Source organism: Lactuca virosa, chromosome 5, assembly GCF_052849685.1.
Source record: "Lactuca virosa cultivar CGN04683 chromosome 5, Lactuca_virosa_CGN04683_v6, whole genome shotgun sequence".
Classification (NCBI taxonomy): domain Eukaryota; kingdom Viridiplantae; phylum Streptophyta; class Magnoliopsida; order Asterales; family Asteraceae; genus Lactuca; species Lactuca virosa.
The window spans coordinates 448,358,658-448,376,357 of NC_136430.1; the positions used below are offsets into that span (position 1 = coordinate 448,358,658).

The 17,700-nt window shown below is 36.8% G+C and overlaps 2 protein-coding genes across 2 annotated transcripts; one reads left to right on the top strand and one right to left on the bottom strand.

The window, feature by feature from the left end:
* The first annotated feature begins 13,159 nt into the window (after positions 1–13,159).
* Positions 13,160–14,090, top strand: PSB28 (photosystem II reaction center PSB28 protein). The gene is made up of 2 exons (XM_079050377.1): positions 13,160–13,314; positions 13,490–14,090. Exons 1-2 carry the CDS (start codon positions 13,242–13,244, stop codon positions 13,960–13,962), a joined length of 546 nt encoding a protein of 181 aa, XP_078906503.1. The 5' UTR covers positions 13,160–13,241; the 3' UTR covers positions 13,963–14,090.
* On the bottom strand, positions 13,487–16,666 carry SDD1 (Subtilase family protein). Its single transcript, XM_079050376.1, has one exon. It carries the CDS (start codon positions 16,601–16,603, stop codon positions 14,249–14,251), a length of 2,355 nt encoding a protein of 784 aa, XP_078906502.1. The 5' UTR covers positions 16,604–16,666; the 3' UTR covers positions 13,487–14,248.
* Positions 16,667–17,700: the final 1,034 nt, after the last annotated feature.

The following is a 17,700-nucleotide window of genomic DNA, read 5'->3' on the forward strand; positions in this document are numbered from 1 at the left end:
AAACATGATGTTAGGAAATCAAACAAAGTTTATAATGATAGACTTTGACAACTTGATCTCTGCTGATATCATTACAACACCATCAAAAAGTACATTAATATGATGACCTGGCATGGCATTTACAATGGAAAAAAGTTTCATCTCAGAAAACAGTTGAAAAGAAAATACTTTTCTTTCTTTCGTTTTTGTGTCGTGTCTTTCTTTCTTTGCCGAAGAAAATGTAACACCTGCATATGATATACTATAACCGCTTTTAACCGTAGGGGGGTTAAAAACATATTTTTTACAGTTGATGTTTTGCCTTCTTATTCAAATTCTTTAACAAGCTCTTGCAGCCCTCTATTAATCAAGTCTTTGTGCACCAGTAGTATTTATATTAAGTACTCAACAATGTATAGTTTGGTTTCTTACCTTGGCATCATATAATGGTCAGTCATTTAGCTTTTCTTCAGATTTCTAGGTGCTCTCAACTGTTTTTAAATAAGTTGGGTTTGGAAAGATAAGAAGCGTAATTTCTTAATAAGTTAATTCTTGAAAATGTAACGCTATAAAGGTATAATGCTAAATTAAAGTAGAATATCTTAATATAAGAAACTATTGAATATAGTTTTTTTTTCAGAAAGAACCTCATCCACATTCTGTTTGTTGAGTAAAGGGACAAGATGCTAACCAAGAGAAACATTAGACATCTGTCAAAAAATCCAAGTCTTTCAAGTTTTATTTTTGAAAAGATGGAAACAATGCACTTTAAAAACTTACATGTAACAGGGTGATCCAAGTCTTTCAAGTTTTATTTTTGAAAAGATCCAAGTCTTTCAAGTTTTATTTTTGAAAAGATGGAAACAATGCACTTTAAAAACTTACATGTAATAGGGTGATCAAAGGCTTCATGTTCTGAAAAGGATACAAGTTCTTTATGGAAAAACTGGAGCCATGTTGGTACAATATCAGGTTGAGAAGCTACAGAAGAAAGTAAATAAATAATTATTTAATCTTAGAATCTCAGAAATAAGAGGAGAGGCGATGATATAAACAGGCCCCCAAAAATCAAATTTCAATCTCTAAAATCCTGTAGTAAGAAAATTACAAACATAAGTCCAGATATTTTGTAGTAATGACAATCAAAAACTGTTTCAAATATGTAAATTATACAGTATTTGGTTAACAATCAACACGACAAATTCATCCTAACTTAATTAAACAGAAACACACAACTTTACATGCAACTTATGGTTAGAACAAAAGTGCACTTTTTTTCCTAATTGAATCTCTAATAGATCAATAAGTTGTTTATGTTGATAATTTTAATAACTTAATCTATGAATGCGGAAGCTTTTTAAGGCCAGACCTTCAAACTCGAATCTGAATAAAAGAATAATAAGAGAAGGAGATTGTGTACCTGCTTCCATTGAAGCTTTTGGATCTGAAGAACAAGGTTGGTTTTCCAGACAACTCCAAGACCCCTTAGCAATCAGAAAAAAAACGAATTTGTGAATTAATTTCGTCCTCTTGGATTTGCTCCTCATCACATATATTTATAGATGGAGATAAACCCTAATGTGAGAGATGGAAGGGATCTTGAGGATCTTGAGTCAAACCGGGAAATCAAGCCACAAATGGTAAGTGAATATCGGTCCATCAACAATCTTATACACTTGTCATAATATTTTGGATTTAAATGATAACAATATATATGTTCATTTATAGAATGGTCCATGATTTTCTAACAATCTCCCACTGGACCATGAATTTATAAATGTACATATAACCATATTAGCGCTTTAATGTATGTTATCATGATATTGGTACCCTTAAACAGTCTTGTCCATTAATCATAATTGTATAGGATCAATGTGGTCTTTGTTACAATTTACGTAACTAAACCATCAATGGTCACATATATAAGTATAACTAACGACATAGATTAAACATAATGCGTGGTCACAAAATCAAAATTGATTTCTGACGAGTTCCTCTTTAACTTGAAATGAGATCAAACTTCAAATAAGTGCAACTAATAATGGAATTAACCGAATTCTTAAGTCTGTACAGAAAAACATAATTGTTCTTAAACCAAAATAAAGCACCCAAAAATAAATTGTAAAACTCCCACTAAAACAAAATATCATCAATATTTATCACACCCATGTGTGTAGTATGCTCATGAAAGACCTTGGGAGGTAATCCCTTCGTGAGCGGATCCGCTATCATGGAGTTTGTCCCGATGTGCTCTATTGCGATTTTTCCATTTTGCACTCTTTCTTTAACAATCCGAAACTTAATGTCAATGTGCCTTGACTTTGTAGAACTTCTGTTGTTGTTGGAATACAACACTGCCGACTTATTGTCACAATACAACTTTAGTGGTCTTTCAACACCAATAATACGCATCCCCGTGACTAAGTTCCGCAGCCATATTGCATGATCTGATGCCTCGAAACATGCTACAAATTCTGCCGCCATGTTGGAAGAAGTTACTAAAGTTTGTTTAGCACTCTTCCATGAAATAGCTCCTCCTCCTAATAGGTAAATGTAGCCTGATGTGGATCGATAACTGTCTTGGCATCCAGCAAAATCAGAATCAGAATACCCAATGATCTCCAAAACATCTGATTTCCTATATGTGAGCATGTAGTCTTTTGTTCTCTGTAGATATCTCAAAACCCGTTTGGCTGCTTTCCAATGGTCTATACCTGGGTTGCTTAGATATCTTCCCAACATCCCTACAATGAAAGATATGTCGGGACGTGTACACACTTGAGCATACATAAGACTCCCAACAACCGATGCATAAGGAATCTTCTGCATCTCTTTAAATTCAAGGTCATTTTTAGGGCATTGATCGAGACTGAATTTGTCTCCTTTCGAAATAGGGGTGTCTCCTGGTTTGCAGTTTTGCATGCCAAATCTTTCAAGGATCTTTTCAATATATCTCTTTTGTGATAATCCTAGAATTCCACGAGATCTGTCTCGTTGAATTTGGATTCCTAATACAAATGAGGCGTCCCCAAGATCTTTCATCTCAAAATGCTTTGAAAGAAATTTTTTGGTCTCATATAAGACCCCTAAATCATTGGTGGCAAGTAATATATCATCAACATACAACACCATAAAGATGTATTTACTCCCACTGAACTTGTGATATACACAATCATCTACTATATTTGCCTCAAAACCAAATGAGACAACGATTTGATGAAACTTGTGGTACCACTGACGGGAGGCTTGCTTGAGTCCATAGATAGATTTATTTAGTTTGCAAACCATTTCCTTTGAGTCTTTCGATACGAAGTTTTCTGGTTGCACCATATATATAGTTTCATCAATGTCACCATTGAGAAATGTTGTCTTAACATCCATCTGATGTAACTCAAGATTGTAATGTGCGACTAGTGCCATGATCAACCTAAAAGAATCTTTTGATGAAACCGGAGAGAATGTCTCTTTAAAATCAATTCCTTCCTTTTGAGTATAGCCCTTAGCTACAAGACGTGCCTTATGTCTTTCCACATTACCTTTTGAATCCCTTTTGGTCTTAAAAATCCATTTGCAACCAATAGGCTTTGTACCTTCAGGTAATGGAACAAGTTCCCAAACTTTATTGTCTTGCATGGACTTATACTCCTCGTTCATGGCATCAATCCACTTTTGAGAATTTCAACTTTGCATGGCCTGAGAGAAATTGATTGGATCATTTTCAATCATTCCATCTGGTTCTTCATTTTCTTGGAGATATACATGGAAATCCGAAGGGATTGCACTTCTCCTTTCTCTAGTGGATCTCCTAAGTTGAGGTTGTTGAGGTTGTTCATTATGAACAGGAGAGTGAATAACATTGTCTTGTTGAGGTTCCTGAATTACTTCTTCTCCGACAGGCACATTAATTTGTGTATCGTCAAAAGTAACAGTAGGAATCGAGATTGATTCCTCCTCAAAGACAATGTCTCTAACCTTATTTCTCCCCCAAACTCAACATCCTCAAAAAACGTTGCAGTTCCTGTTTCAAAATTTGATTTTGTTGCAGGATCATAAAACTTATAACCCCTGGATCGTTCAGAATAGCCAATGAAGTAGCTGCTAACGGTTTTGGAGTCCAATTTCTTTTCATTCGGCCTATAAGGCCTTGCCTCAGCTGGACATCCCCAAATACGAAGATAAGTTAAACAAGGCTTTTTCCCTGTCCAAAGCTCATAAGGTGTTTTAACAGCTGCTTTAGTTGGTACTCTATTAAGAATGTAAGCTGCAGTCTTAAGTGCTTCACCCCAGAGTGACTCTAGTAAAGTATAATGGCTTATCATACTCCTTACCATATCCTTAAGAGTTCTGTTGCGTCTTTCAGATACACCATTCATGCTAGGCGAACCTGACATTGTGTATTGTGGGACGATTCCACATTCCTCTAGGAATTTAGCAAAAGATCCTGGACGTTGTTCACCCGATCCGTCATATCTACCATAGTACTCACCACCACGGTCAGATCTAACACATTTAATCTTTTTATTAAGTTGGTTCTCAACTTCAAGTTTAAAAGATTTGAACACTTCCAGTGACTGAGATTTTTCATGAATAAGATATAGATACCCATAACGTGAGTAATCGTCTATGAATGATATAAAATATTGTTGACCATTCCAAGAAGCCGAAGGGAATAGTCCACAAATATCTGTATGTATCAATTCTAAGACATCTGAAGACCTGGTGGCATCTAATCTTTTGGTTTTTGTCTGTTTTCCTTTGATGCATTCAACACAAATTTTCAAATCTGTGAAGTTGAGGTTACTTAACACTCCATCTGACACAAGCCTATCAATTCTCATTTTTGAGATATGGCCTAAGCGTTTGTGCCATAGTGTTGCTGAATTTTCATTATTTAATTTTCGCTTAGTACCACGTGAATCCACGTGCAAGGTTTCATTATATGAAGTAACAATATCAAGCATATATAACTTATCACAATACGTTAGAGAACCAGTACCGATAACATTTGAATTTAAAGACAAACTAAATTCACCATTTCCAAAAGAACAATAATAACCAGATTTATCCAATTTAGAAACAGAAACCAAATTGCGTCTAAAAGACGGTACAATGCAAGTGTCTTGAAAATCCAAATAAAAACCAGTATCTAGTAATAAACGAAATGTGCCAACTGCTTTGACTTCAACATGCTTGCCATCACCCACATAGATGTATCTTTCAACATCATTTGGTTTTCGGTAGTTCAGGCAACCCTGCATAGAAATACTTACGTGAGTAGTAGCACCAGAGTCTATCCACCAAGTATCTCTAGGTACAGAAACTAAATTAATTTCAGAACAGACCAAAGCACGAATTATACCTTTCTTAACTCGCCAAGCGTGGTATTTTGGACAATCCGGCTTCAAATGACCAGGTTCTTGACAAAAGAAGCATTTAGGAGGTCCCGATTCCTTTTTCTTTTGATCATTACCTAAATGTTGTTTCTTTTGCACTAGTCCCTTAGTAGCAGCTTCTTTTCTCTTTCTTTTGCCCTTACTTTTAGAGGTACTAGCAAAATGAGCACTCTCAGTTGTTTCCTGCTTCATCCTTTCTTCTTCTTTCACACAAAAGGAAATGAGCTCATTAAGAGTCCATTTGTCCCTTTGGCAGTTGTAACTGACCTTGAACTGGTTAAATTGTGCAGGAAGAGAAAGCAACACCAAATGAACTAGAAAATCATCAGAAATTTCTAGTTTCAATGCCTTAAGTTTTGAAGCAAGATGAGACATTTCCATGATGTGCTCCCTTATGTTTCCTTTGCCTTTATACTTCATTGAAATCATCTTTTGCAAAAAAGTACTTGTTTCAGCCTTATCATTTTTTGCAAAACGTTGTTCAATTTCAGCAAGAAAATCTTTAGCATTAATAGACTGCTCATTTGCACCTCTAAAAGCTTCTGGAACGCCGCGCTTAATGATCATTAGACTCATGCGATTTGAGCGATCCCATTTTTCAGCATCCCTTTTGTTCTCCACTGAACTTGTGGCAGTAAGGATGGGTTGCCCAATCCGAAGTGCAAGGTCAAGATCCATGCAGCCGAGAACTAACATAATGTTCTCTTTCCATTCCTTAAAGTTAGTCCCATTAAGGACTGGAATGTGATTCAAGTTGGAAGATATTATGCCACAATTAGCATTTGCTGTATTTCAGAACAAAATATTAATTAGTTTTCATGCTTATTACACCATAATTATAATCAATAAAATTCAAATTATGACATCACAAGATATCAACACAACATTAATATCAAGTCTTTAGACAACAATATTAACTTGTAAAAGATATCTTGTTTAAGTAGTAAAAAAATATTGACAATAAAATATGTTAATCAATAAGCCTCTCTTTAGATTGACTGATTAATCACATGAAACCCAAAAATTATCATATATTTACCACTATATATATGTGTTTATCCGACCAAATATTAACCTATATTTAGGTCGATTAATATCCGCATTGACAAACACATAAACCATAAAAAAATTTAATAATAATATATGACAATAAATCATCTCATCTAACAAGCCCCTCTTTGGATTGACTTATTAACGACATGTAACCAAAAAATAATTGTCGCATATTCATTATCATATTCGTGTTTATTCGGCAAAATATCAATCTACCTTTGGGTCGATTGGTATCCGCAATAATAAACACAAAAACCGTAATATTTAGATTCTTAGAAAATTAATTTTCACAAAAAAACATCACTTTGCGTCAATAAATTTGCCAAGAAAATAAATAATGTCATAACTGAATTTGTTGACAACCAAAATAATTTCATAAAAAACTGATAATAAATTCAAATATCATTAACAGTGCTTATCGAATAAAAAATGTAGCTCTTTAATTAAATTGCATGCACACTAACGTAATTAAATTGTAGACATGCTGACAACAGTAAACATTATCACATAAAAAACTGCTTTCTTAAATCATATACACGGCAAAGTCAAATAATAATAAAAGCTAAGAGAATATATGTGTATTATATGTACAGCTCAAAACGAGAGATAATATAAACACAAGGGCTAAAGGCATTTATTTATTTTAACAAAGTGCATGTATATGTGGTCTCCAAAACAACTTACGACTTCAAAACAAATTACAATCCACAAATATTTGCATGTTAATTTAAAGTTGTATTGGCACAAATAATACTTATTAATTTTATCTAATATGTACATAAGCAAAAATATCAATAGCCATTCACAAAAGACAAAATATATATATATATATATATATATATATATATATATATATATATATATATATATATATATATATAAAGCATAATACATAGCGTTCGCATGACAGACTTTAATAGTCACTATCAAACTTCTTAGTCAAACATTTGTTTGGACAATTGTAAAGCAATGTCAGTAACAAAAGGTAAAAGCAAATAGTACATGAATTTAACAACTCAAACAAAGATACTGTGCCTTTAATACGGATAATCGTAAAATATTTGAAGTTTTACTTTTCTTTTGGAGCAAGAAGCAATCTCCAGTAGCAAAAATACAAATATATATTACATCCTTCGTTAATTTGGCTGATGATTATTTACTTTTCTCTACATAATTTAACCCAAGAACATTTTCATCCTCAAAACAAAGCAAAAATGCTCTTTAACTTAATTAAGACATTTCATCGAACACCTAAAGTGCATTTTGGAGGAATTAGGATTTATGTTGGAGATTTGGATGTCCCTTTGATCGTGTGAACATTTTCTGAACTGATATTTCTACCCTATGTCTGGGTTGTAAGAAATTCAGTCTAGGATAATCAAAGTGGACACTTACGAATCTAGGCATAGAAATCGTAAGCCAAATTGATAGAAGGATTCTATGTTCGTCTGAAGAAAAAGAGAACTAATGATTGCATGTATTTTCTCAAAGAGAAGAGTCGTTTATATAATAAACAAGATTTAGGGTTTGCCTCTTAGGGTTGGCCGTCATGGGTTGCTTTGGAAGCAAGTCAGGAAAATCCGGAATTTAATGAAGAAATCAATGGTTTCCAAAACTGACGATTTCGTCAGTTTTACCATAATCACCCACAAGAATTCGGAACCCCAGCCAGGGGTTCTGCCCCTTGGACCCCGCTAGGGGCGTGCCCTAGACCCCTATTAGCAATAAGATCACATTATATTCAAATATTATGATGTATAGATTTAGATAAGATTATCCCTGTATTTTAGTTTGTATTTGTTATTCATTGTACTATATATACATCATATATACATGATCACCTTATTGAGGTGAATTGTGGTAATCCTTATATGGTATCGGTTTAGGGTTACGATCCCTTCTCTTCATCTCCAATCATGACAGGCGGCTCCTCTTCCGATACTAGTCTCTCTCTCAACACAATACTTCACATGATCACTGTGAAACTTTCCCCCTCAAATTACCTGATATGGCGCAATCAACCCCTTCTTGCCTACCAAAAACTCTCAAATCACATCCTTGGCACCCCTCCTGTCCCTGCCACGACAATCGTCTCCACTGATGCTGCCACTCCTCCGGTTCTTAATTCGGCCTATGCCAAATGGATTGAAGATGATCAGCGTGTGTTCCTTATCATTCACTCATCCTTGACAGAAACAGCCATGAAGGAAACTATTGGACTCGCAACTGCCTTTGAAGTATGGCAAGACTTGAGCGTTCCTATCGGCATGATTCTCATGAACGTATGCAAACCCTAAGAGACTCCCTTCGATGCCTAAAAAAGGGTAACTCTTATGTCTCTGAATACAGCTCTAAGTTTTCCCCTTTGGAAACCCCGGACCCAGGGATGCTGCCCCCGGACCCCCGACTTGTCGTTGAACCGGCTTCTAATTCGATCTTATACATGTGTCACTCCGCACATACCCATACATATATTAGAGTACAAATTATGAAACTCGTTAGATCACTTGTTAGTTCCAATTACATAAAATGACATGGTGACACTAAAATCATCAATAGTGCACAAAATAACAATTTACAAGACTACAACTAAACAATACCTTTTTGGAATTCAAAACTATTTACATTTATTGACATCACCAATTGCTGGTCAATCATCTTCGTATGATGGATGCTTACGGTTAGGTTACTTGATTCAAAAAGTGAACAAAAAAGTAGAGGAGAAAGAGAAAAAACCCAGAGAGGTTGTGTAATGACCAAATTTTCAAAAGAAATTTTTTTCATTTTTAATTATCCAAAATGTGTGCTCATCATCCACAAAACCAGTTACAATTATTTTCAAAACCATATTCATTACAACTTTATTTCCAAAATATCAGAGTGTCCCATAAAATGTCGGCGAGAGAGTGCACGCCGCACCATCACGCCTTGCCCTTGCCCTTGGGCTCAGATGTACCTGAAACAAATACACAAATTGTAAGCTAATGCTTAGTGAGTCCCCAGAGCATACCCCACACACAAACCACATAACACATATCAAATTAGCTATAAAGATACACATATCACATAAGCAATGCATACAACATATAAGGAAGCACTGGAAACCCTCCAGGGTCATACACCTAATGTCACGGTAACCCCCACGTGGTCTTATCTGCCATGGGAACCCCCATATGGTCTTCTTTCCTTGGGAACCCCCACAAGGTATTCATGCCTTGGGAACCCCCACAAGGTCTTCTTACCAAACAAGACATAATGCAAACTATACAAGTAGATATGTTAGGATGTCATGGAAACCCTCCAAGGTCTTATACCAAGTGCCACGGGAACCCCCACGTGGTCTTTCATGCAAATGTCATACTATCATATCGCCTATTCAATCCACAATCTACATCACATAAAATGGGCCGGCCTTGGTGCCTTAGACCCATTGGTATGGTGAGAAGACTCACCTCAGTCTGCTGAATGCGAAAGTTGCTCTCCTAACAGTCGGTAACCTCCCGTGCTGAATAATAATATTAACCCATGTTAGGACATCATAATCAAAGGGAGAAACCAAAGCCCAAGTCCCTCCATGAAGGCCCAAATATCCTTTCTTTGCTAATGGGCCCAAAGTCCATGTCCAAAAATCATTAATGGGCCTCTTGGCCCAATAAGACCCAATCATAACACCAATGGCCCAAACATATAAAATGGACCACTATTCTCAAAATGCAACCTAGTCCAAAAACCAAATGAGGCCCAACAGTCCAAATGCCCAAAACAGAACCAAGCCCAACTGTGATGCGTACGCTTAGCGTACCATCCTGGTACACGCAGCGTAGTGGGGTTCTGGGGCTTAAGCGCAGCGTACACTGGGTTACGCCCAGCGTACTAACATATTAAGCACTTTTTCCATTAAGTGCTTAATACTAGATTTTTTTACGTCCAGAAGTCAGATCTAACCCTATTAAGACGACTCAAGGCATAAAATTGGCAACTTTATGCCTTTGCATGTCCCATATGCTCCCAACACCCTCATTAAGACCTTTTTAAAGCTCTTAACCCATGCATGAGGTAAAAATACCCACCAAGACTCCATTTTTATGTTAAAAAAGGACTAAGGGACCTCAGATCTGTTATTTCCATCCTTTGGAGTTGCTTAGCTCACAAGAGGAGGTCCAAAACCAACCAAAGGGACAAAACTAGAAAACCCTAGCTAGATCTAGTGATTTAAATGGAAAGTTGCAAGCTTTATACCTCCAGAAGCTCCTCAAGGTCGACAATATGCAGGTTCTTGAAGCCAAGTGACACTCCAAGCTTCCTTGACAACTTCTTCTTCTTGGATGAACACTAAAAGGACCAAAAATGCACTCTTGAAGCTCAAAATGCACTCACAAATGATATTAGGGTTTTCATAGGCGTTTGAAGGTGGAGGAGGCTGTTAAGGGTGAGGCTCAAAAGAGTTAATGGTATTTATATAGGTATCAGGTCCGGATTTTAGGGTTTGAACATCCTGGAACGTACGCCCAGCGTACATGCTACCTCTCCGCAATCCTCCTTGCCAAGTACGCTAAGCGTACTCATAAGTACGCCCAGCGTACTTAAGGGTCTCTTATGATATAAAAGAAATACTTCAAGGGTTACAAGGTTATACCTGATTTGGAGTGTTACAGGTTGTAAATACTTACCATACACTTGGCCTAAAACACGTCATTATTGAAAAGATACAATTAAACACGCTACCTAGATATCAGAGGGAAATATCTGTAGTTATTTACTCCTTTTCTTGATCAATGATGATGGTGAACCAAACTGACACCGCAACCAGACGTCATACAACTACAAAGCATAAAAGTACAACTCAGTAGCTCGATAAATCTAGTAATGAAATGAAGAGAGAACCAGAAGAATCTTGTCCTAATTAAAAATACCTAACAAAATTAATAAAACACAAAAAAAAAATCAAGAACGTTACCTAAGAGACGAAGAAACATAGAGGATTCTTGAACGCGAGGAATGAAAGAAAGAAAAAATGGTGGTGTCCTTAGAAGAAAAAGAGAACATGGTGGTGTGAAAGATGTCCGCTCCAAATAAAAGCTTCTTCTTCTTCTTCTTCTTCTTCTTCTTCTTCAAAGAAACATGTCTCCGACGTAGAACGGTGTTTGGATAGAGCAGCGGGATGAGGGAATGGGAGAAGAGTGAAGGAAGGTATATATTACGCGCCAATACACCGACCCAACCCTTTTGACTTCCCAACTCAAACGACTCTTTTATAAAACCTTTCCAAAATTAACACCTTTCTAAATTACGATACTAACAAAAAAAAACATTTCCATTTATGATTAACCCCCTAACTTTTTACTTTTACTGTTTTAACCCAAACTTTTTATTTTTTATTACGTGATTTTACATTTTGACCTAGTTTTTAGATTTTATTACAAATTTATACCAAACTTCTTTTAGAAAGTTTTTATAACTTTCTTTTTATATGAAATCATTTTTTATTTGTTTACAAATATTTTCTTTTATCTGTGTTTTATGTATTTTTTTAAAGATATTTTGTTTTATAGACTACATTTTTTAATTTATTTTTTATACTTTATAAAAAATAATTTATGCATTCTATTTTATCAAATCGTTTTACAAAATTAATATTTTATAGAAAAAAAAATTACATTTTCACTTTTATACATATATTTTAAGATTTCTTCTGTATTTGTTTAGATATTCGTTCTAAAAATAAAAAATAGCATTTTTATGTTATAATTAATTGTAATCCTACCGAAAATGATGTCTTGTTTGTTATACATACTATATTTTTCGCAATATATTTTTCGCAACCTATACTTGATCACAAGTTTTAAATTTTTTTCAAATATGGTCCAAAACTTTTTTTTTATATAATTTTTCCCAACTTTTTTCTCTTAACTAACATATATTTTGAAAAAAAAAAATAGCATTTTTATAGAATTTGAAAAAAAAAGTTTTAGACACATTTTGATAGCAATTTCAGACCAAAAAGGATAATATAAATAGTTTCTAATTAACTTGTCTTTTTACACATACATAAAATTTCCACTGCAACCAACGAAAATACTACTACTAGTATTATACAAATAACTTATTAAATCATGTACTCAAAAATTTGGATTTATCATAGAAAAAGGTTTTGCGACGTAGCTTGTTGTCTGTTTGTCTTCTCATTCGTTGTACTGTGATAACTAGGTTTATTTAAAAATAATAATAATAATAATAATCATCATCATTTATTTATTTATAATGCAACTTAACTCTATATCAATTTGTTTAGTTTCTATTTTTTATAAAAGAACTTGAACTTTTTGATATCTTTATTTATCCATCGTTTGTACTAATGTTTTAGGGTAGAGTGTTAGACATTATTCAAAGAAATTTGTATTTGGCGTGTATTTAAATGTATAATTAAACATATATGTTATTTTGTTTTCTCTAGATATCAACAAAACAAAAAATAAAAATAAAATCAAAAAGCTTATTATTGTGGTCAAATTAAGGAAAAATTTGTTAGATTTGGTATAAAAAATGGTATACAAGATGAAACATTATTAACGACTTTACAATATCGCAAACCTAGAAGCCTCAAAGTTAATTAGTACAAGTTAATTAGTATCCAAAACAAGATACAACTGTATATGCGTTGCGTACACATTAACGATGCATAGCTACTCTTCACTCGACTTGATTTTCCTTTCGAAGAAGCAGTTCCCTTATCCCTTCAACTGAATGGCTACCATTTGAACACACCCACAATTGCACTACCATAAAACCACCTTTGGCTCTCTGGCATCTGCAACAATGGCGACTCTGCAAACTATGGCGTTCTCATCACCGGTCTCTCATTGTTGTAAAAAACCTCAATTTCTTCCAGGTACTTCTTACCTCCAATGGCGCTTCCATTTAGCTCACTCGTCTTTGTAAATTGTAATCAACTAGGGTTAACACGAATCTATAAATTGTAGATTTTCTCTTGTTTGTTGATGAAAAATAGTGGTAGAACTCGATTTTGTATTGTAGCTGATACATTTTCTGTTGTTTGTGCACAGGAATGATATCAGGAGTTGTTTGTCACAGTTCGCGATCTGCATTCACTGGTCAAGCATTAAGCATACCGATTTCAAGGCAAAATCCCAACAGATTGAACAACTGTCGCACATTTACACTCACTATACAGATGGTGAAACCATCAATCCAGTTCATACCAGGTAAAGATGAACAGACGATACCAGACGTGAAGCTAACGAAATCAAGGGATGGGACTAATGGTATGGCGATTTTCAAGTTTGACCAACCATCTGTGTTTGACTCATCTGGTGAAGTTGGAGATATTACTGGTTTTTTCATGATTGATGATGAAGGGACACTCCAGTCAGTTGATGTCAGTGCCAAATTCGTCAATGGAAGACCCGCAGGGATTGAAGCCAAGTATGTGATGCGGACTCCACGAGATTGGGACAGGTTCATGAGGTTCATGGAGCGTTATGCTAATGTCAATGGATTGCAGTTCATCAAAAGCTAAAGGCAATGTATATATCCTACCCTACCTTACCCCACCCCTGTGTTTTTCTTTACTGTAATTAGGTCATCCGAAATGTGACACATTTGAGATATTATGAGTACAATCTACGGATAAAGTTTCAAATTCAATTCTTTTGAGATATTATATCATTCATGGGGTTTTGAATATATTGGCATGGATAATGGAACAATACATTCCTTATATCGAATGTTGTGGATCTTTATCAAATGATAAAGAATCTAGCAATACTTTAAAATAAAATTTGCCTAGGCTAAGGCTGCTGCTACTACATATGATTCTTGTTCTTGTTAGATGACCTTGTGACTAGAATAGGACTTTGGATCTTGATTTTGTCATCCTTCAAGTTCATCCATGTCAACTGCCCTTGACTAAACTTCCCTCTTTTTGACCCTGATGATTTTCTTAAAATCAACCAAACTCTGTAACTCAAACTCTGATTCAAACGTGAGAATGTCAACCTCCTTGGTCTCACACGTACTTTGACTCCTTCTGGTGGAACCACTTTGATTGTGTAAACCGAGTTGGGGTCTCCCACGTTTGTCACACGTCTTTTGATCATCTTACTATTCATCCCGGATCCAAAAACCACAGAAATGGAAGGGTAATTGAGGCTGAAACCCCTGTTCTTCTTCATGATATCATGACAACTCACGTTCCTATGAGTAATGGTGAAAATCTGTGATTTTGTATACCCGATGCCACATAAATGAATGATGTAATCATTTGGACTGATGTCATATATCAATCCAGGTTGTATAGCTCTTTCTGGATTCACATGTCCAGACCCCATAGCAAGAATCCCAGCCGGTTTGTTTCCATCCATGATAGGTTTCCCATAATGATCTGTCGTGTCGGCTGTTGTCATAAGTGCTGACTTAATGGCTGCTGGGCTCCATTTCGGATGTGCGGCCCGTATCAAAGCTGCTAGCCCGCCAACATGAGGGCATGACATAGATGTCCCCGACATCACCGTGAAGTTGACCCTTCTAGAATCTTCCGGAAGCCCCGATGGCCCTAGGTTTTGTGGCCAAGCCGCTAGAATATTAACACCTGGGGCAATAATATCGGGTTTAGGTATCACGGGGTCCATGAAACTTGGACCCCGTGATGAAAACTGAGCCACCGAAGGGGCTCTGGTTTTCCCGATTTCGGTCCCACCAAATATAATCCGGGCCGTTGGTCTTTTTGTAGAGTTTATATAAATCTTCAAATGAACCGATTCTGTGAACCCGATCAATGTCGCGGGTAAAACATGGGCGTCAATGGAGTCTTCCTCCATGTTTATCTCGGTGTTGGCCAGAATCATGGCGGCACCACCAGACTCCTTCACGACCTGCCCTTTCTCCGCCCGCCCGTTGACACCACGATCACAGACCACCATTTTTCCGGCGACTTTATCTCTCGGAAGAGAATCTTGAAAGCAATAATTACTTCCTCTATCTCCGTCATTTAAGTAAACAACTTCTAGAACCTTCTCGGAACCCGGGTGTAGGTTCCCAGGGTACATAGACTCACCATACAGAAACCTTCCATCGCCCATACGAACCACCGCCGGAAACCGCCGGTCAAGTGTGCTGGCACCAACGGTTGCAACCCACGGAGCCACATTGGCCACCGAGTTTGCAATCGGCCCGTTGTTCCCGGCGGCACATATGACGGAAATCTTATGCTCCATGGCCCGGAAACTACCGATTGCAATGCTGTCATCATAAAGCGGAATCGGAAACCCACCGAGAGATAACGAAAGAATGTCTACCCCGTCTCTAATTGCCTCATCCATTGCTGCTAATATATCCGAGCTGTAACACCCGCTAAACCAACACACTTTGTATATCGCGATATGCGACCCGGGTGCCATACCTCTCGCCTCACCCGCCCCGTTCCCGAGGACACTCGCCATCGGGACCGCGGACCCCGCTGCGGTTGACGCGGTGTGGGTCCCGTGCCCGTGGGAGTCTCGGGCAGATAAATATTCGGACACTTCGTTTTCGGTTGGAGTCAATGAAGCGACCCGATGACCTTTGCTGAAAAACCTCGCCCCGATTAGTTTTTTGTTGCAATTGGAAGTGTTAAAGTCGTCTCCAGGTTGGCAAAGGCCTCGCCATTTGGTAGGAACAGGTGGCATTCCTTGGTCGTTGAAGCTCGGGCTTTCGGGCCATACCCCGGTGTCGAGTACACCGATGATGGACCCGCGTCCAAACCCGGATTTGACCCAAGCACCGGTTTTTATTGTTGGGCTCAAGCCCAGGAACTTGTAGGAGTAGGTGGTGTGGAGTTTGTGGACTCGGTCGGGTCGTATTGCGATAACGTGGTGGAGTTTTTGCATGGAGTGTAGCTCGGAGTCTGAGAGCTGGGCTGCAAAACCGTCCATGGCGGATCGATATGAGTATAAGAGACGGGAGGAAGGAGGGTCGGTGATGATTTTTTGGAGAAATGAGAGGTGGAAATGGAGTTTGGATTTGAAAAGGGAGGGTGATAATGACATGGCTTGTGGGTGGAGTTGGATGATGTAGGTTTTGAGGGGTTGGTGATCAGCGGAGGAGGTGGTTTGGGTGGAAAAGATGGAGGATAGTAATAGAATGGAATAATAGAAAAGGAAGATGCTTTTGAATGTTGCCATTGAAGAAGGTGTGGAATGTGTAGAGAAGAAAATGGTGGATTTGGGGGGTATTTATCATTTATGTTATGTGTTGGACTAGGAGGATTGGAGGAATAGAATGGAATTGAAACTGAAGAAGAGAATTCAAATGTCTGAAGGCTCTGAGAAAAAAAGATAAAACTCGTGAAAATTAAGAGCTCTTCATCACGAGGATCTTTTGTTGCATGGATTAGAGAGAGAGAGAGAGAGAGAGAGAGAGAGAGAGAGAGAGAGTGGGGGTGTCTTGCAGGAGCTTGGTTTTCACGAGATTTTTTTTGGTTTAGTTAATACTTAATACTTAATTACCCGGCCCTTGAACCAAATTTTGGGTAAGGATTAAGGTTATTTTGGTGATTTAACATGCATCTTTAACATAAAAGGATATATAAGGATGCAATAAGTGTAGTAGCCTAGTAGGGGTTTAAGGAAGGATGTTTGTTTGGTTAGTGGTGAGACACATATGTGTAGTACAGTAGTTATTAATGAGGAAAATGGCTCCATCATATTTATTGTTGTACATTTATTTCTCGTCAGGCTCCTAGCAAAGTATTTTTTTCCTAAAAAAGTAGAATTGGCCAGAATTGGGCTAGTAAGTTACGACTACGAGTGGTTCTGGCTGGGTTCAGACTTCAGATTCAGAAAAACGAGAAATTAAACGGGAACCGGACCAGCATCAATTCTTTTCTTTAGTTTTTTCATATAAAAAAAGAAACTGTTTTTGGTTTTTGGACTTTTAAATGAATTGTTAGAAGCAATTATATGTGCTATTTTCTTCTTTTTGTATTTGTTTTTCGGCTTTTGCTAAGGGGTGAAATATTTTGTATCTCTTCGGCATTGTCTTAAATAGTCTTTTTCAAACAAATGCACATTTTTGCCTATATGGGGCAAGTTTTGTTCTTCTTAGAGATATTACCCTACTACGTTCCTTGCATCGAGCTTTATTTGGACTGTTAACTGCAATAGACGTTAAGTTGTTTGACGATACTCCAATACCAACGGAAAATGATCACAAAGCACGTTTTTGAGTTTTGAGAGATTAAACAAACAAAACTCTATAAAGTGTATATGCATTATTTTCC